The 25,795-nt window shown below is 40.8% G+C and overlaps 1 protein-coding gene across 3 annotated transcripts in view; it reads left to right on the forward strand.

Annotated features, from left to right (window-relative positions):
* Positions 1-25,795, forward strand: part of DERA (deoxyribose-phosphate aldolase) — a 112,997-nt gene that overhangs the window by 34,240 nt on the left and 52,962 nt on the right. For 2 of the 3 annotated variants that reach the window (XM_043440412.1, XM_043440414.1), the window contains exons 2-5: positions 738-835; positions 2,315-2,462; positions 5,266-5,361; positions 8,744-8,878. In XM_043440412.1, coding sequence (XP_043296347.1) covers positions 738-835; positions 2,315-2,462; positions 5,266-5,361; positions 8,744-8,878 — 477 coding nt within the window. The remainder of the gene's footprint in view (positions 1-737; positions 836-2,314; positions 2,463-5,265; positions 5,362-8,743; positions 8,879-25,795) is intronic. The other variant, XM_043440413.1, reaches the window with a different exon arrangement.

Below are 25,795 nucleotides of genomic sequence, written 5' to 3' on the forward strand. Positions count from 1 at the left end.
ATCAGGAAGTCCCTCTCCCAGAATTTTGAGCAGCTTGTTTTTTCTTTTCCCTCTTCTGACTTTTTTTTTATTTTAATGCGCTAATTTCTAATACACTTTGAGAAATTCTCCTTTGAGGAAAGAATGGGGGTATCCTATCAGCATCTAATACATATTAATCTTATCAGTGAGGGGTTATTGATCAAGGATTCCTTTAAACCCCCGTGTTAATTCATTTATGTATTTATTAACCATTCATTCTTCTGGACTGGGCACTCCCAAATGACTCTCTGCTGGCAGAAATGAGGCCCATGACATGAATAACACGTTTTCCTCCACCATTAGGTATCTGTGTAATGAATCAGTACAGAGTCTGCTAGTTCCAAATGTATTTGATTTTGCACAGAGTAGGACTTTTCATGGCTGGGCTTCCTTCAACAAATTTATTTATAGTTGAGCGGAAAAGAAATACAACTTTTAAAAAAAAGTTTTGGGCTTCCCTGGTAGTCCAGTGGTTAAGACTGTGCTTCCAATGCAGGGGATATGGGTTCGATCCCTGGTCAGGGATCCAAGATTCCACATGCTATGAGATGCAGCCAAAATAAAAAAAAAATTTTTAAAAATAAAATTAAAAAAATAAAAAAGTAAATAAAAGTTTTGATACTGATAAGTCTTTCCTTTTGAGGACTGTGTAAAAAACAAGTGAATGTATTTAATAAAATCTTCAAGTTTTAAACTGTTGTTCTTTTTACTTCTAGACCTAAGCTGGATCTCCAAAATACAGGTGAATAAACCGGCAGTGCTAAGACGTGCAGAACAAATCCAGGCTCGTAGACCTGTGAAAAAGGAGTGGCAAGTAAGGGCTTTTCTTAAAAACTCTCTCCCTTGGTTTACAGGCCTGATCTCTTCCCTTGAGGCCACAAGACTGAATTTCACTCAAGCTGCATCTCAACTTAAAAGATTGCAGCTGTCCGTGACTTATTTTAATAATTCATATATGATGAAGATGGGTTGGAGAAAGATAACATGTTTATCCAAACAGGTTAAAATCTTATCATTCTTGAGTGGCGAAGCTGCACGTGAATTTGAGGCATCTTTATTCATGAGTGAATTAAATGGCATGTTTTCTCAACACACTTATTCAGTTTCTTAGACACACCTTTGGTTGTCTTCTATTTTAATTTTAAAATCATAACACCTAAACCTGGTGGTTCCATTAGTGGAGGCCCTGAGGTTATGAGAGTTGATCTTCTTTGATCATCATGTTTACTGTACGATTAATTTTCCCAAATTATCTTTCAAAATTTGAAAAATGGTGTTTTGTAAAGTACTGGTGGTCAGCATATTCTTCAGTATGTACCAACCAGAGACATGCTATGCATCTCAGGACTGAAGGGAATTCAGAGTTCATTCCACAAGTGAGGCAAAATATCGTGATTGAATCCTTTAGGGTGATAGGTTGCATTTTGCTCATCCTTAGAAATAATTTGATTGAAAAGATAAAAGGAATTTATTTGAATGAGTTGTGAAATGTGAATATTGTTTTAAAATTGAAATTGGATTAAACTGGAAAAAAAAAAAAGAAAGTAGAGACTCTATTGTGTCTCATTCCAGGTCCCAGGGCTGGAGGTCTAATATAAGATGGAAACTTTTGTTCCCGAGTTCTCCCTTATCAGGGTAGAACCTTCCCAGGTTGCTTGATGGTAAAGAACCTACCTGCCAATGTGAGACATGCAAGAGATGTGGGTTCCATCTCTGAGTCAGGAAGATCCTTTGGAGAAGGAAATGGCAACCCACCTCTGAGTCTCCTTGTGGTTGAGATGCAAAAGTCACATGTGGGGAGACTTGTTCTATTAGGAATTTCCATTTGGGTTATCTGTGGAAGAAAAAAAGTTTATAAGCTATTTTTCCCCTTTTATTTTACTCTATGTAACATTCATCTTTTTGGTTAAGCTTGAACACATCAGAATGTATGCCTCAGAATAGCATAGACAGGAGATTTTATTTTATTTAAAGCAGTTTGTTTTTAAAGATTTTTTTTTGATGTGGACCTTTTTTTTTTCTTTTGGTCTTTTTTGACCTTGTTACAGTGTATTTTCTTTTTTTAATGTTTTGATTTTTTGACCCCAAGGCATATGGGATCTTAGCTCCCCTACCAGGGATTGAATTTAAACCCCTTTTTACCTTAGAAGGTGAAGTTTTAACCACTAGACTACCAGTAAAGTCCCTAGACATGAGATTTTAGCACCCATATGTACCTAATGGTTTTCTACTAACTAACTGAATTGGAGATTTTATTTTTTTTTTAAACTTGCTTTTACTTTCTTCAAACCAGGCTGCATGGCTCCTGAAGGCTGTTACCTGTATAGATCTTACTACACTTTCAGGTGATGACACAGCTTCCAACATTCAAAGGCTGTGTTATAAAGCCAAGTATCCAATCCGGGAAGACCTCTTAAAAGCTTTAAATATGCATGATAAAGGTAATGTGTACAGTCTGTCTGGTGTTTACCTTTTTTACAGTAGCAATCACTGAATCTAAGAAGACTTAAGATTTGGATGCTGAAATGATAGTAACAATAAAATCTGTGATAGAATTGTAATAATTCTAATAATAATTGAGATTCTTCTCTGAAAAACAGCAGAGAGAGAATCTGAGTCTCATTTTTAGGTCAGTTCTTTCCCATCATGGATTAAAGTTGCAAGTATTGAGTTTCTTTATTTTTCGTTCTAGTTCTTCAGTTTTGGAAATTTTCTGTCTAGTGACTCAAATACTATGATTCTGATTCCCTAGCCACGTGTGAAAAAGCCAGTCTCATTACTTAATAATCACATCTCATACATAAAGTATTTTCTGTGAGTAAATGAAATGCTTTTGAGAATAAAATACAAATGGGAAATAGTGCCAGCTTGTATATTGGGTTAGATCTTTTGAAAAAAAAGTTATATTCACTCTCTTCATGTACATGAAAGAAAGGACTTTCTAAAGTTGCCGTAAGTTTAGAACCTCAACATTTTAGAAATGGAGGAGACTTTGAGAGTTAATGCCCTTGTTTCTAAATGTGAAAACTGAGACCTGGAGGGTGAGAGGACAGTGTGCCTTGGTCCTCAATGGGCTAGTTTTAGAAGCCAGATCTAAACCATGAAGGGATCTTTCAGTGGTTCCTAGGTGCCTGTCTCTAATGAATGCAACTAATGCTGCATTGGCCCAATGCAGGTATATTTTCACAAATAGTTTGTGTTAATAGATAACTTATAGATCTAAACAGCTGCATAGCATTTCAGTTTCAGTTCGGTCACTCAGTCATGTCCGACTCTTTGCGACCCCGTGAACCGCAGCACGCCAGGCCTCCCTGTCCATCACCAACTCCCGGAGTCCACCCAAGCCCATGTCCATTGTGTTGGTGATGCCATCCAACCATCTCATCCTCTGTTGTCCCCTTCTCCTCCTGCCCTCAATCTTTCCCAACATCAGGGTCTTTTCCAGTGAGCCAGCTTTCCATATCAGGTAGCCAGAGTATTGGAATTTCACCTTCAACATCAGTCCTTCAAATGAACACCCAGGACTGATCTCCTTTAGGATGGACTGGTTGGATCTCCTTGCAGTCCAAGGGACTCTCAAGAGTCTTCTCCAACACCACAGTTCAAAAGCATCAATTCTTCAGCTCTCAGCTTTCTTTATAGCCCAACTCTCACATCTATACATGACCACTGGAAAAACCATAGCCTTGACTAGACGGACCTTTGTTGGCAAAGTAATGTCTCTGCTTTTTAATATACTACCTAGGTTGGTCATAACTTTCCTTCCAAGGAGCAAGCGTCTTTCAATTTCATGGCTGCAATCGCCATCTGCAGTGATTTTGGAGCCCAGAAAAATAAAGTCAGCCACTGTTTCCCCATCTATTTGCCATGAAGTGATGGGACTGGATGCCATGATCTTAGTTTTCTGAATGTTGAGCTTTAAGCCAACTTTTTGACTCTCTTCTTTCACTTTCATCAAGAGGCTCTTTAGTTCTTCACTTTCTGCCATAAGGGTGGTGTCATCTGCATATCTGAGGTTATTGATATTTCTCCCAGCAATCTTGATTCCAGCTTGTGCTTCCTCCAACCCAGCATTTCTCATGATGTACTCTGCATATAAGTTAAATAAGCAGGGTGACAATATACAGCCTTGACGTAGTCCTTTTCCTATTTGGAACCAGTCTGTTGTTCCATGTCCAGTTAAACTATTTAGTATGTTTCTTTTATGTTGACAATAAAACATCTGCCATTTATAACACTTAAAAGCAGCAGCTTTATATGAGTCTTATACTACAGTTTTATAGTGTCTCTTTGATTTTTTAATTTAAGAGCTTATTCCTCAAACTGGGGGCTCCAGATCCAGATTTTATTATTTTCTACAAAAGAGAGAATAGGATTAGTGACATGTCATTTTGCAGTGCAGGGATACCTTGTTTTATTGCACTTGGCAGACCCTGTGTGTTTTACATATTGAAGGTTTGTGGCAACCCTACATTGAGCAACTCTGTTGGCATTGTTTTCCCAACAGCATTTGCTGACTTCTTGTCTCTGTCATATTTTGATAATTGTCTCAGTAATGCACACTTTTTCGTTATTGTAATACTCGTTATGGTCATCTGTGATCAGTGATCTTTGATTGTAATTATTTGGCATTAGGTTTTTAAAAAGTACATACCTTAACTTTAAGGTATGTACTTTTTAAAGATAATGCTCTTGTACATTTAATATTGACTACAATATAGGGTAGCCATAACTTTTATATGCACCAGGAAACCAAAAAATTCCTGTCACTCATTTTATTGTGATACTTGCTTTATTTTGGTGATCTGAAACTGAACCTGCACTATCTCCTAGGTCTGCCTGTACTATCTTGCAAGGTTCACTTATAGTTTTCTTCATCTACTGTCCTGTATGAACCCGGTAAAAACTTAGATTTTGTTATCTACATGAAATAAAACACTTTGAGTCAAAGCCACGAAGTTTACCATTTAGGATATTTTTTCAACAAATGGTACTGTATTAACCCCCAGGAACAATGTATTAAAAATATTTTATTCTCTAAGGATGAGAAAATGATCCATGTTGTCAAGAACTAGAAGGGAATGTGGAAAGTAAAAGCCTTTTAATTTGTTGCAATGTCGTAGGAGGATTACTTTTTCTCTGATTTTTATTTCTGCCAATGTTGAAGTATAAATAATAATTAAAAGCATATTGTGTGGCTTGAACTTCACGTGAAGTAGGCCGTCATGCCTCCTTTCTCCATAGGCATCACCACTGCTGCCGTTTGCGTTTATCCTGCCCGCGTGTGTGATGCAGTGAAAGCTCTAAAGGCTGCAGGCTGTGACATCCCAGTGGCATCAGGTAACGTCTGTGCTTTCTCTGGTCGCTTTTTCAGTGTGTTTCCCTTCAACTCAGACACCTTGGGGTATTATCTGCGCAGTTACTTTATTTTATTTATTTTTGACTGTGCTGAATATTCACTGATGCACTTTAACTTTCTCTAGTTGGCCGTGAGCGGGGCTACTCTCTAGTTGCATCTCACTGCAGTGGCTTCTCTTGTTGAAGAGCGCAGGCTCCGGGTGTGTGGGTTTCGGTAGTTGTGGTGTGTGGGTTCATTGCCTGAGGCATGTGGGATCTTAGTTCCTACACCAGGGACAAACGCGTGTCCCCTGCATTGCGAGGCGAATTCTTAACCACTGGACCACGAGGGAAGTCCCTGTCTATATGATTTTATGCTGCTGTACTGTGCTCGGTCATTTCCAACTCTTTGCAACACCATGGACTGTAACCCACCAGCCACTCTGTCCATGGGATTTTCCAGGCAAAAATACTGGAGTGGGTTGCCTTTTCCTTCTCCAGGGATCTAACCTGCCTCTCCTGCATCTTCTCCATGGGCAGGCAGATTTTTTACCTACTGAGCCACTTGGGAAATCCCATATAGTTTTATATTATGATTTTAACCAGTCTTGTCTATTTAATTGATTGTATTTATTCATTCTTTTCATATTTGTCAGTTGCCTGTTGAGTAGCAGACATGATATTAATTCCTAAGACTACAGAGCCGTGGGCTTTCCCAGTGACTCAGTGGTAAAAGCATCTGCCTGCCAGTGCAGGAGATGCAGGTTCGCCCTTAAAGGAAATTCAGTTGTGAAGGAGGAATTGTCAAGTTAAAAAAAAAAAAATCATAATGTAGGACACATAATTTTTTTGTAAAATGTAATAATAAAACTATGCAGAAGATACAGTTTTAACTCTGAGTGCAGTGTGATTTATTCTGCAGAGGATGGTGACGCTCAGAGGGTAAGGGGCTGCATCAAAGAGATGTAACTGCATTGGGTCTTAAGGATAAGGAGATGTTTAGAGAGTGGATAAGCTAGGGAGTGGGTTTTCCAGGTGGCGCTAGTGGTAAAGAACCCACCTGCCAATGCAGGAGATACAAGAGAAGCTGGTTCGATCCCTGGGTCAGGAAGATTCCCCGGAGGAGAGCATGGCAACCCACTTCAGTATTCTTGCCAGGAGAATCCAGTGAACAGAGGAGCCTAGCGGGCTGTGGTCCATAGGGTCGCAAAGAGTCGGACACGACTGAAGCGACTTAGCACCCATGCAAGCTAAGGAGTGGCATTTCCAGCAGAGGAGCTAGCATGCGTGAAAGTGCAGAAGTGCGTTCAGGGAACTGAAATGAGTTTGCAGGTGTTGCTTCCTATGGTAGGACGAAGGGAGAGCTGGGGAGTTGAAGCTGGAGAGGTAGGTGGGGGCCAGACCGCATGGGGAAACCTTAGCAGGCTGTGGTATTTGGGTTTTATTTTGTTGATGGGGAAGATACCAAGAGATGTTAAGTAGAGAATGCCGTGATCTACTTCATAATGTAATAAGTTAGGGGATGGTAGTGGATAAATTAAGGGGGATTAAAATGGAGTTATACTGATCATAGTACTTGTGGGAGATGACAAGAGCCACCCCCAAACCTGAATGATAAAAGAGGGTATGTTCAAGAGTTACTGACTTAAAGAAAGATGCAGTAGGAAAACAAGGCATGAAGGAGGGGAAAGTCCTCCTGAATGCTTCCCTGTGTGTGTGTGTTTACAAATGGATAGATAGATATTAAATTAGATTCTCCTTTTAAAAGATATTAGAGGGATATCCTGGTGGTTTAAAGAAGGAAGCTGAGAAGATCATTAATTTATTTTGTTAGGGACACATCAAGAGAAACAAAGTATGCAGTATTTATATATTAATAGAGCCTATTCATGAAGATTCCTGAAGTATTTGGCAGCTTCACCTTAATCACTTTTCATTTTTCATTCAGTTCAGTTCAGTCGCTCAGTCTTGTCTGACTTTCTGCGACCCCATGAACTGCAGCATGCCAGGCCTCCCTGTCCATCACCAGCTCAGGTTGTTTGCTCAGACTCATGTCCATTGAGTCAGTGATGCCATCCAACCATCTCATCTTCTGTCGTCCCCTTCTCCTCCTGCCTTCAATCTTTCTCAGCATCAGGGTCTTTTCCAATGACTCAGTTCTTCACATCAGGTGGCCATAGTATTGGAGTTTCAGCTTCAGCATCAGTCCTTCCAATGACTATTCAGGACTAATCTCCTTTAGGATGGACTGGTTGTATCTCCTTGCAGTCCAAGGGACTCTCAAGAGTCTTGTCCTACACCACAGTTCAAAAGCATCAATTCTTCAGCACGCAGCTTTCTTTATGGTCCAGCTCTCACATCCATACATGACCACTGGAAAAGCCATAGCTTTGACTAGACGGACCTTTGTCAGCAAGGCATTACCTCTGCTTTTTAATATTTTTCATTAGGTTCAATCACTTCAGCTTTTCCTTTATACAACAGGGAAACATGCTTTCCTCTAAGGTAGCAGACCCAAAGAATTTAATAACATCAAAGAAACATGAAAGGTTACTTTTAAACACAAGAATGAAATCAGTGATGAGCATGTTAAAAATGTTAATACTTTTTCCAAAAGTGTCATTGTGTTTTTATTTTCCTTCTGTTCAATATGGGAGACCTGGGTTTGATCCCTGGGTTGGGAAGATCCCCTGGGGAAGGGAAAGGCTACCCACTCCAGTATTCTGGCCTGGAGAATGCCATGGACTGTATAGTCCATGGGGTCACAAAGAGTTGGACATGACAGAGTGATTTTCACTTTCACTTTTATACTTGGCCCAGTTCTTCACCGCTGCTCCAGTTTTGTGGGCTAATTAGGTGCTTTTCCATCATGCAGTATCTCCCCTTTGTCCTCATCTGCTTGACTGTTCATTTGAAGATGGGCAGTGGATGGAACCTGTATTTCCATTTGGTTGCAACAGCTATAAATATGAATAAGTCATAACAGTGATAGCCAACTTGGTCTAGAGTAGGCTCCGTAATTAACTAGTGTCCATCCACAGGGCTACTGCTACTACTTTATGAGTATCACTGTGATGATGACATAGCTTCTTAATCACCATTTTCCTAAAGCTCCCCCATTAGCATCTCTGCCAGCAGCTTAATTTCAGATCTTCCAAAAGATATACCACTAGTATTTATCCTAATGTCAGTACTATATGAGATCGCATTTAGTTTCTTCACAGTTCACTTTGTAAGGTATGCATGAAGTTCTAAAGTGTCATTTATACTTTGGTCTGAACACTGATTTTTTTTGGTCTGAAATTGTTGAGATACTGACCAACTGAAATTTGTCTCCTTCCTTCTCTTCTTTCCTTTCTCCCTTCCTTCCTTCTTTCTCTGCTAGTGGCCACTGGCTTTCCAGCTGGACAGACTCATTTGAAAACACGATTAGAAGAGATCAGATTGGCCGTGGAAGATGGAGCTACGGAAATTGATGTGGTGATTAATAGGACCTTGGTGCTGACAGGCCAGTGGAAAGGTAAGTGCACATGCTTACCCAAGAAGAGACTCAGTTATTCCCTGGTCAGTCAGATGGCGAGGATCTGAAAAGAGGCAGCGTGGTTTGGAAGTCACTGTTCTAGATCACAAGTCACTAGATCAGAGGGTGAATGGAGGAGAAAACACAACTAAGACTGCTCATCCTGTCCCTCGTAACTCTGGGCAGTTGCCCGCCTGCATGAACTTTTTAGATCCCTTTTAAGGAATCAGTTATTTCCAAGCAGTGAATTATTAACTTTTGTTCTATTCTCTGTTGTTTTGTTACTCAGTATAAAAATCACCCCAGGCAAGTATTTTATGCAGAGTTTATTTTAATATGCTGGAGGAAACTTCCCTTTCTTATGTTAATCTTTGTGGATTTTGAGGATGTGGGATTATTGATTAGTTTACAAGTCTGTTTTTACTCCTGTTCTTGAACATAGCTCCTTTGTATTTTATTATGTATTCACCTTCAAGATTTGTGATTTACTGTCAAGTCAATTACAGTAAGACATCCCCAGTCCAGTAACAAGCTATTTCCTTTTTTTAAGAAATTGATTTTACTTCTGCCTTAAATATATTTTATATACTTAGAGATTTTTTTTTTTTAAGATAATAGACTATTTTTTAGAGTGGTTTTAAGTTACAGGAAAATTGAGCAGAAAGTATACAATTCCCAAGAGTCCCTTGGACTGCTTGGAGATCCAACCAGTCCATCCTAAAGGAGATTAGTCCTGGGTGTTCATTGGAAGGACTGATGCTGAAGCTGAAACTCCAGTACTTTGGCCACCTCATGTGAAGAGCTGACTCATTGGGAAAGACCCTGATGCTGGGAGGGATTGGGGGCAGGAGGAGAAGGGGACGACAGAGGATGAGATTGCTGGATGGCGTCACTGACACAGTGGACATGGGTTTGGGTGGACTCTGGGAGTTGATGATGGACAGGGAGGCCTGGCGTGCTGCGGTTCATGGGGTCTCAAAGAGTCGGACACGACTGAGTGACTGAACTGAATTGAACTTATACCCTCTGTGCATACCCCCCTACATACAGTCTCCTGTATCACTAACATCTTATATTATTGCAGTATATATGTTAAAATTGCTGAAGCTGAACTAATAGCATTGATACATTACTTAATCAAAGGAGGTAGGATGTGCTCAATCATGTTGACTTTTCTGACTCCATGGACTGTAGCCTGCCAGGTTTTTCCAGACAAGAAGACTAGCATGGAGATTGCCATTTCCTACCGCACAGAGATTGTTGATAGCTAAAATAAGTACAATTCTGTATTTAGAAAAAAAAAATCATTGTAATATGTAGCTTAACTGAAAAATTTTAATGAAATCATAGGATAAAATCAGAATAATGTATTGTCTCTTTAGCTATGTGGATAACAAATAAATGGCATATTTTATTCTAATTACCAAGGGTAATTTGTAATTAACCAGTAATAAAGGAAGTAGGTGTTCTACTTAATCTCCTCCCCTACAAATAACCCTTGATAACACTGCAGTACACAACTTTCAAAGCCATTTCCCCTACATATACACACATGCAACTCCTACCATTTTGTAAAGTTTAAAATAAATATTTTTGTAAAAAGTGAAAAAGTTAGAATTAAAAATAGGATCATGTTTAATGTATTTTCCCTTAACCTAACTGTTGTACTTACCAATATCTCATAGGTATCTCTAGACTCTATCCATCAATCCATCTAGCTCATCTTCTGTAAATTCTAATTCCATTGTTTATCCATTAAAAATTGCTTTTGGTTAGGCAGCAGCAAAGATTCAGTCAGTGGTTTAAATGCTCAAGGATTTACTCTGTCATGTAATATCTATGTTCATGCTTAGTCACTCAGTCCTGTCTGCCTCTTTTGTGACTTCATGGACTGTAGCCCACCAGGCTCCTCTGTCCATGGGATTCTCCAGGCAAGACTACTGGAGTGGGTTGCTATGCCCTCCTCCAGGGGATCTTCCTGACCCAAGGATCGAACCCATGTCTCCTGCATTGCCAGGCAGATTCTTCACCCCTGAGCCACTTGGGAAGCCCTCTCACGTAAAGTCTAGGTGTAGATATTTCAGGAGTATTGTGGTAGTCCCTCAGAGTTCTCAGAGACCTGAGCTTCTTTTACCTTCGGCTTCCAAAGATCATAGTGTCTGATCTCAGCCTCAAGACCACTCCATTGTGTACAATGGATTTTGAAGCTCCAGCCCTTACACTTGTCTCCCAGACGACAGGAAATAGGGACTTGTCCTGTCTCTAGATCTCACACACCATCTTTGCTTACACTTCATGGGCCCAAAGCCAGTTCCATGGTCAGACTTGACTGCCAGTGAAGCTGGAAAATGTTATCATTTGGCTTGGAATATTCACTGTGTTTCCATTCATTCTTTATACGTTAGATGGTACACATTTCTGTGCCTAAGTGGAAAGGAGTGAGGGAAATACTGGTTCAGAAAGAGACTGTGCCACATAAGCTAAGTAGGATGCGATCTTAAAAAACTTGACAGCAAAAGTTGAGGCAAGGGGACTTCCCTGATGGTCCAGTGGCTAAGACTCTATGTTCCCAAAGCAGGCGGTCCAAGTTTGACCCCTGGTCAGGGAGCTAGATCCCATAGGCCATAACTAAGCAATTTCACCACAGCTACTAAGGCCATGCGCTCCAGAGTCCTCATGCCTCAACAACAGAATGTAGTGTATTGCGACCAGAGAAGCCCTCGTGTTGCAATGAAGACCCAGTCAAAATAATTAGTTTTTAAAACAGTTGAGGCAAAACAACAATAGCAACATTTAAATAAAAATAAGTATGAAGTCAAAAGGCACAGCAATCTGGACCATGAGCTATGGGGCAGCTTGTCTCAGAGATTTCCGTAGCCTCTGGGGAGCATCACTGTGTTCCAGGAGAATCCAGTCACTAGTACAGCAGTTCTGAGTGAAAGTGAAAGTCACTCAGTCGTGTCTGACTCTTTGCGACCCCATGGAATAGACAGTCCATGGAATTCTCCAGGCCAGAATACTGGAGTGGGTAGCCTTTCCCTTCTCCAGCGGAGAACCCAGGGATCAAACCCAGGTCTCCCGCATTCCAGGCGGATTCTTTACCAGCTGAGCTACCCGGGAAGCCCACAGTACTTCTGAAGGGTCTAGGAAAAAATGTCAGCTTGTTCCCGTTGTCTGATACTCCCATCTGTACCCACCAACATTTTTAAATCCTTGCCAGGTTTCAATATTTTATTTTTCAGATTCTGCGTTATTTATATGTTTGTCTGTTTTTGGCTCTGCTGGGTAATTGTTGCTTTTTTGTGGCCGTTTCTCTAGTTGCAGTGAGTGGGGGCTACTCTTCGTTGTAGTCACGGGCTTCTCACTGCAGTGGCTTCTCGTATTGTGGAGCATGGGCTTAATTGCCCTGAGGCAGGTGGGATCTTCCTGGACCAGGGATTGAACCCATGTCCCCTGCATTGTCAGGCGAATTCTTAACCACTGGACTGCCAGGATAGTCCAGGTTTCAGTTCTTGACAGTGCACAAATATCTTTTTGTGCTTTCGATTCTTGTTCCTTGGCTTGTGGGTCATGTGTGCCTTGGGCGTTTACAACCATGCTTAAATGGCTTGTTTTAAGTAGATGTCCCTAGTCCCTATATATTAATTCTGCTTGTCTTCTTGTAACAGCTTTCAGTTCAGATTTAAAGCTAGAGTAGGAAAAAAAATGAGTAAGCATTATGTGCTAAGTTGCCTCAGTCATCTCTGACTCTTTGCAGCCCTGTAGGCTGTAGCCCCCCAGGCTCCTCTCTCCATGGGGTTCCTAGAGTGTGTTGCCATTTCCTCCTCCAGGGGATCTTCCTGACCCAAGGACTGAGCCCACATCTCTTACATCTCCTGCAAAACTACTAGGTTAGGGCAAATTTAGAAATAAACTCTGTGTCATTTAGTTGGATAAAAAACTGTGTGTTCTTTATCTTGTATTAAGTAATTATAGACATAGAAGTATAGATTGTATTATGACTTGTGCTCCTGTCTCTAGAATACTACTAATTGGAAAATCAAATACAATAGGAGATGAGATTTGATGTAATTGGCTTTCCCTTAATGAAGCAGGAATGGTTGTTTTTAAGAACTGATAATTCCCCAATAACAGACATTCATGTAAAATATAATAACATATCTTTGTCCCAGACCATACTTTTCTATTAACTCTTTTTATGGTGTTAATAACCTCTTGACCCCAAACAAATTGAAAAGGACCATTGAATACTAGAAATTTAATTCTAACTAGAAGCCTGCAAACGTCTTGGGCCCTTTTTCACTGCAATATTTTGTCTTAATTTCAGTTCAGAATTTGATTACATACTGTGTTTTTCAGTGTCATGTTTTAATGTTAGCTGTTTTCTAAAATATGAACCTATCATCGATTTCTTGGAATTTGCTGATGGAGGTGTCTGTGAGACTGTTAGACATTCCAATCTAGGTCCCTCTTCTCTTTGCACTAAGGTGTGGAGGATACTGGTTAAAGCACAAGAGAAAGAATCCCATTTTTAAAACCTGGCCATTCAGAGTGTATCTTCACCATTTCTCATGGTCACAGGGGTTCACAGTTTAGGATCTGAACTCAGAGGGGAGATATGAGAAGGACTTGCTATTCCTCTGCTTGGATTCACTTTGGTGGTCATTTAAAATCTACTTCCTCAGGACTTCCCCAGTGGTGCAATAGTTAAGACTTCAGCTTCCAGTGCAGGGGGTATGGGTTCATTCCCTGGCCAGGGAGTTAAAATCCCACATGCATTGTGGCCAAAAAACCAAAACATAAAACAGAAGCAATATTGTAACAAATTCAATACAGATTTGAAAAAATGACTCAAGTCAGAAAAATAGATAAAATCTACTTCCTCAAACTTTTAACTTTTCCACCCACCTTGCATGCATGCTAAGTCACTTTAGTCGTGTCCAACTCTGTGTGACTCTATGGGCTATAGTCCACCAGGCTTCATCTGTCCATGGGATTCTCCAGTCAAGAATATTGGAGTGGGGTGCCATTTCCTTCTCCAGGAGACCTTCCCAACTCAGCAATCGAATCCACGTCTCTTACATCTTCTGCCTTGCCAGGTGGGTTCTTTACCTCTAGTGCCACCTGGGACACCCTCCACCACCTTGAGGCTCCTTAAGTCTTGGCAAATGACCTTCTTACTACTTCTCAGAGAAAATACATCTGTTAGGCAGGAACTTCCTCAAAGTCCTCTGCTCCCCTTTTCCTTCTCCTCTTCCTCCTCCTGTGTTCACTTCCCCAGCTGCTCTGAGACTCTCACCTCTTCTCATAGTTTCATGACCTTAGTCCTTTTATGTGCCATTTTTTTCTCCCGTGGCCTCCGCCAGTGTCTGCTCTTTCCTCCCATCAGCATCCCAGCAGATATCCAAAAGTTCCTACATTAAAAGAAAAGCCCACTGGCTCTATTCCTGCTCATCCCCAGCTTAGTCTCCCTTTCTGTTCTCCCTTTCATGGCTGAAATTCTTAAAATAGTCATGTTTACTTGTTCCCTTGAATTTGTTTTTTCCAAGACACCAGTGGCCTCTTATCTTGCTGTGCCTGGGGATACTCTTCAGTCATTTAGTTCTGTGGCCCAGAAAGAGTTGACACAAGGGACAGTTTCTTCCTGGAAACACTCTCTTGTCACGGCTTTGCTGATTCCTCGATCTTCAGGTTTTCCTTTGTGTTTCTGATGCCTCCTATGTCTTGTTGCAAGCTCCTCCACCTCCCCTGTCTTCACTGAAGTGTCGATCCTCGGGCTCTGTCCCAGCAAACTCTCAACTTCTCAGGCCCTGCACACTTTTTTGGAAACCTCCTGTCTACACTGATTTTGGCCATTACCTGTGCTGAGGACTAAATCTCCAGAGTGGGGGACCTGAGTCTGTCTGACTTGGGAACCCTACATTCCATTTCCCCACTAAAATTATTCCCCATGAAATGATGCTTTTCATTGATTAGTTTCATATAAGCAAACATTCAAAGTCAGTGAATCTGGGCTTCCCTGGTGGCTCAGTGGTAAAGAATCCATCTGCCAGTGCAGGCGACATGGGTTTGATCCCTGATCTGGGAAGATTCTATGCCTTGGAGCAACTAAGCCCGTGGGCTACAACTACTGAGCCTGTGTGCCCCATAACCCATGCTTCGCAACAGGACAAGCCACCACAATGGGAAGCCCTCACATTGCATCTAGAGAGTAGCCCCTGCTTGCCATGACTAGAGAAAAGCCAGTGTACCGACTAAGACTCAGCACAGCCTAAAAAAAATCAGTGAATCTTCACCATAGCAGAGAATCCAGCCATTTTAGAAATCCATTAATATTTTCATTTCCCCGACTTCATTTACTTGTTCTATTAAGTACAGCTTATTTTTGTTTAGGTCATTCATAACAGTTGTATCAGTGATTACAGGCACCTCATTTGATTTGCTTTGCTCCAATATTGCACGTCACAGATTTTTACAAACGGAAAGTTTGGGGCAACCTTGAGTTGAACAAGTCTGTAGGCACTGTTTTCCCAACAGCATTAATTTGCTTCATGTCTCTGGGTCACATTTTGGAAATTCTTACATTATTTCAAACTTTTTCATTGTTATTATTATTATATGATGGCGATCTATGACCAGTAGTCTTTGATGTTACTATTATACAAGGATTGTGACTTGCTGAAGGCTCAGATGATGGTTAGCATTTTTTAGCAGTAAAGTATTTCTTACTTTAAGGTATGTACACTGTTTTGTTTAGAGATAATGCTACTGTACACTTAATACACTACAGTATAGCATAAGCATAACTTTGCATGCACTGGGAAGCCAAAAATTTCACGTGACTCATTTTATTCCATTACTTGGTTTATTGCGGTGATATGAAACTGAACCAAAGTATCACTGAGGTCAGCCTGTGTATTATTCTGGAACACAGTGATGCTCTCAGGGGCTGAAGTCTGGGAGATGACTTGCCCCATAGCTGATGGTCCCATAGCTGACGGTCCCATAGCTGACGGTCCCATAGCTGACGGTCCCATAGCTGACGGTCCCATAGCTGACGGTCCCATAGCTGACGGTCCCATAGCTGACGGTCCCATAGCTGACGGTCCCATAGCTGATGGTCCCATAGCTGACGGTCCCATAGCTGATGGTCCCATAGCTGACGGTCCCATAGCTGATGGTCCCATAGCTGACGGTCCCATAGCTGATGGTCCCATAGCTAATGGTCCAGGCTGCTGTGCTTTTTTTTTTACAGTTCAAATATATTTTTGTTGAAACATCTTTGTTATTGTCGTTGTGCCTGGTCCTTTGCTCTTAGGCTTTTTACTGTCAGCTCATTTCACTGTCCTTCCCTCACTCCTTTCCATCTGGGCAGAGAAATGGACACCATCTAACTTGTTGCTCGGGAAGTAGTTCTGACTGGGCAGGATGTGGAATGTCTTGGTGGTTCTCAGACATCCTCAGATTATTTGCCTCAGATCCCTGCCTCACAGAATCCAGGACATGTCCCCGATTCTGTGTACTGTCAGAATTGGGGGCTGGATTTAGAGAGGAGCAGGGTCTACACTGAAAGTCACTCCAGATCATTTGGATTCCACATCCCCCCCAGCCATCCCATATATTCCTAAGGAGAAGCACTAACTTGGAGCAACTTTTTTTTTTAAAAAAAGAAAACACGCTTCTAGTTCTTGATTCTACATAGTTTAGGCATGCATGCTCAGTTGTGTCTGACTCTCTGTGACCCTATGGCCTGTAGCCTTCCAGGATCCTCTGTCCATGGGATTCTCGAGGCAAGAATACTGGAGTGGGTTGCCATTTCCTCCTCCAGGGGATCTTCCTGCATCTCTTGCATCTCCTGCATTGGCAGGCGGGTTCTTTACCACTGGTACCACTTGGGAATTAGGTGCCGCATAACTGAAGCATTCTTGAATTTGCATATTCATTAATTAATACAAATCATATTTCCCATGTGTTTGTTGTTTATTGAGCCTGGTTCTGCAGTTGGCTGTCAACAGGAGGCTTAAGGAAGAGTGTTACTCTGTTGAGTTTAGCCAGAAAGGCATCTACTTCTGTGCTCTTGGGAGGCTAGTTCTCCTCTCCCTGGGAAGAATGTGCCTTAGGTGAAGAGAGTAGTTGTCCTGTGCTGGACCCAGAGAGAGGTGGGGTCAGCTGGCCAGATGAGCCAACCATCACTGGAGTCATAGTCAGACCCAGAAAGTGCCCAGGACAAATACACTGTGGAGTAAGAAGGGTGGGGGTGCTTCCCAGGTGGTGCTAGTGGTAAAGAACCCACCTGCCATTGCAGGAGATATGAGAGACAAGAAGTTTGATCCCTGAGTTGGGCAGATCCCCTGGAGGGGGGCATGGCAACCCACTCAGTAGGGTTGCCTGGAGATTCCCATGGACAGAGGAGTGATTCATAGCATCGCAAAGAGTCGGACACAACTGACGTGACTTAGCATGCACGCAAGCAAGAAGGTGGGGGATTGCTCCAGGAGACCGGAAATCTTTGGGTCTTTGCAAAGTCTTTGCATTAGACAAACCCTGGTTGGAATCCTGGTGCTATTGTTAGTAGCTGTTTGCTCTTAGATAAGTCACTTAGCCTCTCTCTACCTTCTGTTCCTTTTCTGTAAAACAGGCATCGTGGCATCTGCTTCATGGGCTTATATTAGTAATAGGGATTAAATTAGATGATGTCCACAAATTGGTCATCATTTTGCTTGGCCCAGATGAATCTCTCCATGCCCACTGTGGTTTCCTGTCTCTCCCCCTCCTCCTGATGAAGGTCTGTGTTGCCAAGGGAAGTAACGACATAGCAGAGGCATTGAGTTGATGAAGAAGAATTCTAGAGACGTAGGTTTTAGTATTTATCATTTAGCTAATTTACACCTGGTCTGTGAGCGCTTCTCTTCTGTCTGCCTCCCTCCATCTAAATAAGCTACCAGGGATTTCCCTGGTGGTCCAGTGGTTAAGACTGTGCTTCCAGGTTTCCAGTACAGGGGATGTTAGTTCGATCCCTGGTTGGGGAGCTAAGATCCCACATGGTGTGCTGTGTGGCCAAAAAATAAAATAATAAGTTACTAGTGAGGGGGTAAGACATAAGGATTTTCTACGGGCATTTCCAGCTATAATGGCCTGTGATTTTGTATTTGGTATTGTTCCTTGTCTGTGTGTATTATTCCCATGATAAGTCCTTGTAATATGGTATTTTTTAATGATGATATTGAGGTTGACACCTCAGTTGCATTCCTTAAACAGTTCTTTGAAGAAAGAATTCACCAGAAGAGGTTCATCACATCATAAATCTTACTGAGCAGGTTTTGAAAGTTAAATGCATTCCATGCTCTGTAAATATACAGAGGTTTTCAATTTTTTTAAACTTTTTTATGACCACTCTCTGCTGCATGTATTTACCTAATGTATTACCAGTGACATGGAAAGACTATCAGATTCAAGCATCTTCCAGGACCTAGAGCTGGTGTTACTAGTTTTTGGAAACCCATTCCACACAGAAGCACGAGCAGGTGCTGGGGGTTTAGCCACTAAGTCGTATCCGACTCTTCAGACCCCATGGACTATTGCCCGCCAGGCTTCTCTGTCCCTGGGATTCCCCAGGCGTGAGTACTGGAGGGGATTGCCATTTCCTTCTCCAGGAGATCTTCCTGGCCCAGGGAAAGAACCAGCATCCCCTGTATTGCAGGCAGTCTCCAGGGGCCCCCTGTGACTCTAAAGGTGGCTGCGTCTGGGACATTTTCCGAGCATTATGTGTTCAGAATCACATCTGGGATTATCGTTGTCTTCTGTATCCACAGCCTCACTTACCTTTGACCCTGTTCAGCCCCATTTTTTGGCAGTTGTTTTGTTATTTTTTTCTTTTACTAGTTTATTTATTCAGCCGTGTTGTCTTCGTGGCAGTACATGGGATCTTTGTTGAGGTGCACAGTCTGTCTAGTTATGGCGTGTGGACTTAGTTGCCCCAAGCCATTGGGCAACTAAGTCTTAATCTTAGTTCCCCAACCAGGAATCATACCCTCATCCCTTACATTGCAAGGCAGATTCTTAACCACTGGCCCACCAAGGATGTCCCTACCCTGTTCGGTTCATCAGCTCTCCTAAACTTGGTTTGTGGAGTACATGCCTCGAGACTCTCAGGAGCTTTAGGATGGTACAATTTCTTTTTCTTTTTTTTTTCATTTATTTTTATTAGTTGGAGGCTAATTACTTCACAACATTGCAGTGGGTTTTGTCATACATTGACATGAATCAGCCATGGAGTTACATGTATTCCCCCAATTTATTTTTCTTATTTGCTTAGTTTTACAAAAGAAGGGTGGTAGAAAGAATATCTCCTAAAAGAAGTTAGGGTTTTTCTTTGTTTTGTAGAGCTGTTAATCATAATATCTTATGAGAAAAGCAATCTCTAAATCTATAGACACTTTTTTGGGGGGAGGAATCACATAATCTATAACCTGGACTTTCTGTTTTGAGGGTTGTTTATAACAGAAACCCTCTGGAGATACTTACGACTGCTGTATGCTTTTATGGTTTTTGTTTTTATGCTATGATTCTTCAAAACTTCAAATACTATTGACAAAAATGTGTGTGTTTTATCTCTTGTAGGTTGTTATTTTACTACCTAGTGTTTTAGGTTCATCTCTGTTTTAGTCTTTCAAGATTAATTAGTTGCCTTAGTGGATGAAAACTGTTCTTGAACATTTTGTGACTTCCTTAGATTAGAAGGTTGCTGTGTAATTTTATATTAAGTGTTTTACTGTACATATAATTATCTTAAGAGTGATTTTCAGGCCACTCTTGCACAGTGTTGAACATCTTTCTGGTACTCAAAAAATAATTGCTTAGATATGTTCGTTAACAATTATTTTTAAGTGCCTTTGAATAGCATGAAATATAAAGGGAAATCTACTTTGTGGCTTTTAGATGGGTGATATAGTCTTTAAACACTTGGGTTCTTAACTTCAATCATAATTTCTATACACGAAAGCTTTACCAGCATAGTTTTCTATGTCTGTATGCTTTTGTGCTCAGGCTTTCAGTCGTGTCCAATTCTTGGCAGCCCCACGGACTGTAGCCCGCCAGGCTTCTCTGTCCATGGGATTTCCCAGGCAAGGAGACTGCAGTATTGGCAGAAATAGCAGTTTCCTCTTCCAGGGGATTTTCCTGACCCAGGGTTCGAACCTGTGTCTCCTGCATTGGCAGGCAGATTCTTTACCACTGAGCCATCTGGCTAGCCCTTTTCTATGTCTACAGTAGTACTTTTTCCAGAAAGCTTAACAGGCTGCCAGCAGCCTCAAGATGAAGAATCTGTTTTCCCTTTAGGTGGGAGCTGGAGAGGAAGAAGAGACTTTTAGATAGAGAAAAGTTGAATTCTTGAGATGCAAGTTCTTGCTGGCACAGGGAGCCAGTGGTCACCTTGTTTTGGATGCTCTTTAAAACCAATGCAGCGTGACCTCCTCCGTCCCCTTGGGTCAGCATCCAGGCCTTTCCCAGAGTGGCTGAATTCTCTAAATCCTGCCAGGCTGAGCCACTTGTTTTTCCCGCTGGCAGGGACAAGCAGAAGGTCAGGTTATGACCTCCATGTCTTCTGAGTGTGGCAGCAGTAGGAGGGACAAGGGGGACAAGACAGGAGGCCACGCCTCTGATGGTGGTGCCGTTATATTGATTAAGCATCTGCAGTGTAATCCATCTTGGGTTTCTAGTACACCCACTTTTGCTACTCCTGAAAACCTCATTATAAGTCAAAACATTTATTATCAGGTTTCTTAATGTGACATCACTCTGCCAGCCACTGCTCTGGCGTGTGTGTTTTGTTAAATTTTGCATTATTCTGACTAATTTGCAGTCGTGGTGTTTGAATTCATTTTCATTTGTCAGTCATCTTTTATAATAGCTTTCCAAATTATTATTTTTCTGGTACGTGCAAGAATTGTTCTATTTTTTTTTAAATGGGGAATTTTCAGTTTCTGTAATGTTTGAATTTTTAACAGTAAAAGTGTATAAAAAGAATGTGAGGAGAAAAATTAATTAATAAATGCTTTGGGGAACAAGTCATGATATATGCAGAGACTTAATCATAAAGGGGTTTACTGAAGTATTGTTTATTTTTTTATTTTTTAAATATTGTTTATAAGAGCAAATAATCTGAAACTTTGAATATCCAGTAACAGATGGTTGAATACATTGTTTATGACCATGCAGTAGAAGATTGTGCAGTCATTAAAAATTGTGCTACAGACATGAATTTATTAATTTGGAAAGATGTCTATGATATATCAAAGGGAAGGAAAGCAGGTTACAAAATAATATGTACCATATATAATCACACATTTAAAAAAAAAAAACAGTAGAATAGTTGATTGTTTCAAAAGCCCTCCCTTGAGAAAACTACCTGGATGCTAAATAAACTACAACATTATAACAAACATATGTTTTTTTAACTTTTATTTTTGAATAATTTACAACTTACAGAAAGGTTACAAAAATAGCACACAGAACTCCCGTTTATTCTTCACTCAAATTCCCGTTATAAACTTCTACCCCATTTATCTTTTTGCCTTCCCTCTTTCTATCTCTGTCTCTCTATACATGTATACAGAGAGACAGATCAATAGATATAGATATATTTTTTCTGAATTATTTGAGATTAAGTTGCTGACCTATTGATACGTTACTATTAAGTACTTCAGTGTGTATTTCCTAAAAACAAGGACACTCATATGAAGCCACAGGAAACCATCAAAATCAGGAAATTAACATTAATGTTATTAATGTTACCTTTAGATCTCCTGCATCTTCTGCATTGGCAGGCAGATTCTTTACCACTGAGCCAGCTGGGAAGCCCACATGTCCTTTAGGCTTCTTCAATCTGGAATAGTCTTCAGTCTTTTCTTGTGTTTGAAGAATTGGGGTCTGTTTTGTAAAGTGTACTTCAATCTGCATGTGTTAAATGTTTTTTCATGATTAGATTCATGTAGGTATTTTTGATAGGACCACCACTGAAGTTTTGCTCTGTTCTTCTCAATGTCCTCTGCTTTCAGGAGTCCCGAAATGTTGATCTGTTCCATTATTGATGGTGTTACACTTTTACTTGGCTAAGATCATTTCTGCCAAGTTTCTCCATTATAAAATTAATAAATATTTTGTATTTTAATAAGTAATTAACATCCACTATGAATGGAGATATGGTTAATATCTTGTTCTTCATCTAACTTTTACTCAGCAGTTTTAAGTGTTCATTGATAAATCTTCAGTTATACTCTGATAGTTGGCAAGTGGTGATTTTTTCTGATTCCATCATTTCTTTTATACTCATTAGTTAGCATTACCTTCTTCTCCCTCCCTTTCTTCCTCTCTTCAAGAACTCATAGATGCCTTTTTTTTTTTTTTTTTCAGTTGGTTATAGTCCATTACTATCATTATTTATTCTGGTACTCAAATTGTCCCAGATTTGGCAGGTGGGAGCTGCTTGACACTGGCTCCTCTGCCCCTTTGACATGTTTTTGTTATTCTTTAAGACCTTCTTTACATTTATTTAAAAGATATTTCAGGCTTATTTTTAGCTTTCTCTGCCCCAGACTTAGAATCAGCCACTTTCCCAAGGAGCTTTGCTTGTTTTCATTGAAGGCTGGTGTTTAGAAACCAAGATCTGTGTGCTGCAGGGTGCTCATTGCTACAGGGTTGCTGCTGTTTCCATGCCTTCTCGGGGACAGATCTACGAAATACATAAATGTATACAATGCACACCTATAAACATACATACAACTCTGTCTCTCTATCCGTGATGTTAGGAAAGATTGAGGGCAAGAGGTGAAGGGGGAGCCAGAGGATGAGATGGTTGGATGGCATCACTGACTCAGTGGACATGAGTTTGAGTAAACTCTGGAAGATAGTGAAGGCAGGGAAGTCTGGCATGCTGCAGGCTATGGGGTCGCAAAGAGTTGGACACAAGTGGGCGACTGAACAACAATAGTAAGCTAGACATCTCTTCTCATGCCCCAAAGAGGTTATATCTTACATTCTTTAGGAAATGTGGGTCATAGTGTCCTCTGCTTTTTATTTAATTATTTATGACTGCACTGGGTCTTCGTTATTGCACATGGGCTTTCCCTAGCTGTGACGAGTGGGGGCTATCTTTGGTGCTGTGCTCAGGCTTCTCATATAAATCCAGGCAGTCAGAGCACCCACACTATTGTCCATTATACCATACTTCCCCAGTGGGTATGTGTCATACTGGAGTCATATGTTGAAGACTAATAAACCAATTCTGATGATCCCATGGACTGCAGCCCGCCAGGCTCTTCTGTCCATGGAATTCTCCAGCCAAGAATACTGGAGTGGGTTGCCATGCCCTTCTCCAGGGGATCGTCCCAACCCAGGGATCGAACCTGGGTCTCCCACATTGCAGGCAGATTCCTTCCTATCTGAGCCTCCAGGGAAGCCCCATGATAAGCTGAAAAGGGATTTATTATTTATTACTAGGAGGATCTGGAGTAGCTTACTGAATCAGTAGGAAGCTTGGAGAAGCAGGCTTGGAACACAAGCAGGACCATGAAAACTGGGGAGCAGAGAATAAGCCAGATGTGTCACAGAAAGGGTTTTGTTACGAGACCAGTGCCGTTGCTGCTGCCACTGGTCAACGTGGCTGGTGACCACTCTGGCCTCTTGGATCTACCGCCATTGCTGATGTTGCATTACTGATGAAAATCTCTAACTGTCCTTCATCTTTGCATCACTCAGTAAAATTCAAAGGATTATGTAGAAGCATTCTTTTGATGAAGCCCAGACCTCATTTTGGGCTTCCCAGGTGGTGCTTTTGGTGAAGAATCTGCCTGTCAGTGCAGGAGACAAGAGGCTCGGACTTAGTCACTGACTCAGGAAGGTCTCTGGAGGAGGCACGGCAGCCCACTCCAGTATTCTTGCCTGGAGGAGCTCATGGACGGAGGAGGCTGGTGGGCCACAGTCCATAGAGTTGCAAAGAGTTGGACACGACTGAGCGACTTAGCACAGACTGCATTTTAAAAAGACCAGATTTGGTATGCTTTCTGATTTAATTGTCCTGGTAGACTCTGGGCAGAATGGTAACAGAAACAAATAACTTTCCCAGTGTTGATCTTTAAAGATATAAGACTCTTGCTCGGTTAACCTTGATCTTGTTATGTGATGAAATAGGTCAGTAACATAATTTAAGGAGTTGGCAATTAAAGAATCAGAAGGCACTGGTTGCATATTGGTTAAATCCAGTGAAACTCAGAGTGACCATTTTTGATTCATTCTGTTTAGGTCATGGACTAAAAAGCATGAATTCCAGGTGACTGATAATGGAGTCATAAAATATATCTGGGTTTTCTGGTTAATTTTAACTGTAGGTGAAGAACTTCAGTGGATATTAAAAGGTAATATATTTTAGAAAAAGGCTGGTGATTTTGCTCATAAATATGCTCAGGATCAATGTTTTCAGAATTTTGTTATACAGGCCAAAGTTCTCTTTCACACATACTGTAACAAAATATTTTCAAGCCTTATCTGATGGCTCACTGAATGTAAGGGCTAATCCATATAACAAAATTTCAGTGTAGTAAAAAAGTTGGGTCAGGCCATGAACCAAGATTTGACTTTTATCAACAACACTTAGTGGAAATTCATTTTACTAGGATTCTGAACTTAATGATTAAAACTTTTTGAATGCTTACAATAAGCCAGGCAATGTACAAAGTTCTGTGTGTGTGTATACCTATCTATCTGTATATATCTTATCTTTTATTCCTCAAATAACCTATAAAATAAATTTTATTATTGACACTTAAAGGCTCGAACTGAGGCTGGGAGAAATAACTTGCTTGAGGTCACCCAGGAAGTGATGGAGTTGAGTTTTAAATCCACATTTGTTTGACCCTTGGGATTGCTCATTGTACTAGGAAGAAAAATCCTTAATTAGATCACAACTTAACTCCAGATTATCATTCTTGAATTTTTAGCTGAAGAGGTTTCCTTGTCACTAGTTCTTAGAGGACAACTTTCTATTTTCAAGAACTGTTATTTCATCCAAGATTCATTCTATGAGTTAAAAGAATATAAATTGTTACTGCCACATAATCGTTTGCTATTTATCCTATTCTTGCATGTTGTCGTATTAGATGTGTGGGTGATATGATGTTCTCATGGTTTAGGTGGGACATGCAGGGTAATGTGGGCAATGTGGCATCTCAGGTCACTTCTGATATAACTACTGACTGTTAGAAATTTGTGAAAATATTCAGTCCTTTCTTGAAAAAAGCTTGGGTACCTTTTGAAGGTAACAAACATTGTACTTTTCCATGCGTCTTGTAATAGAATCCTTCGAGCTTCAAGTTAAGTTTGGGTTTTCTAAAATTGAGAAGACAAGTTTTGTTCCATCTTTATCTTTCATGGTTTGGGGACTTGTCTGGTGGTCCAGTGGTTAGGACTCCATGCTTCCACTGCAGGGGGCGTGGGTTCCATCCCTGGTTGGGGAACTAAGATCCTGCATGCTGTCTGGCATGGTGCGTATCCCGCCTCAAAAATAAAAACACCCAAAACTTGAGTGTTTTGACTTAGTTTTCTGACTCAAGACTGATTTTTAGTCTAAGTACTTTAGAAAACCTGTGAATTATACAACTCTCATTTTAGCATTGAAAATGCTTCTCCTAACCCTAATATTTATTATTATTTATTATTATTATTATTATTTTATTTTTAATCCTGGTAGTGTTGCAATAACCGAAGTTCAGGAAATGAGATGTGGCCAACCTGATGCAGGGTAAAAGCTTGGTGTTATTGGCAATAGACAGTCTTAAATAATTTTTCAGAATTTTAATACTCATTATTTTGTACTGATTTTGCTTGCTAATATTCTGTTACTTTGACTATGAAATGTTTCCCCCT

This window comes from Cervus canadensis, chromosome 21 (genome assembly GCF_019320065.1).
Source record: "Cervus canadensis isolate Bull #8, Minnesota chromosome 21, ASM1932006v1, whole genome shotgun sequence".
Classification (NCBI taxonomy): Eukaryota; Metazoa; Chordata; class Mammalia; order Artiodactyla; family Cervidae; genus Cervus; species Cervus canadensis.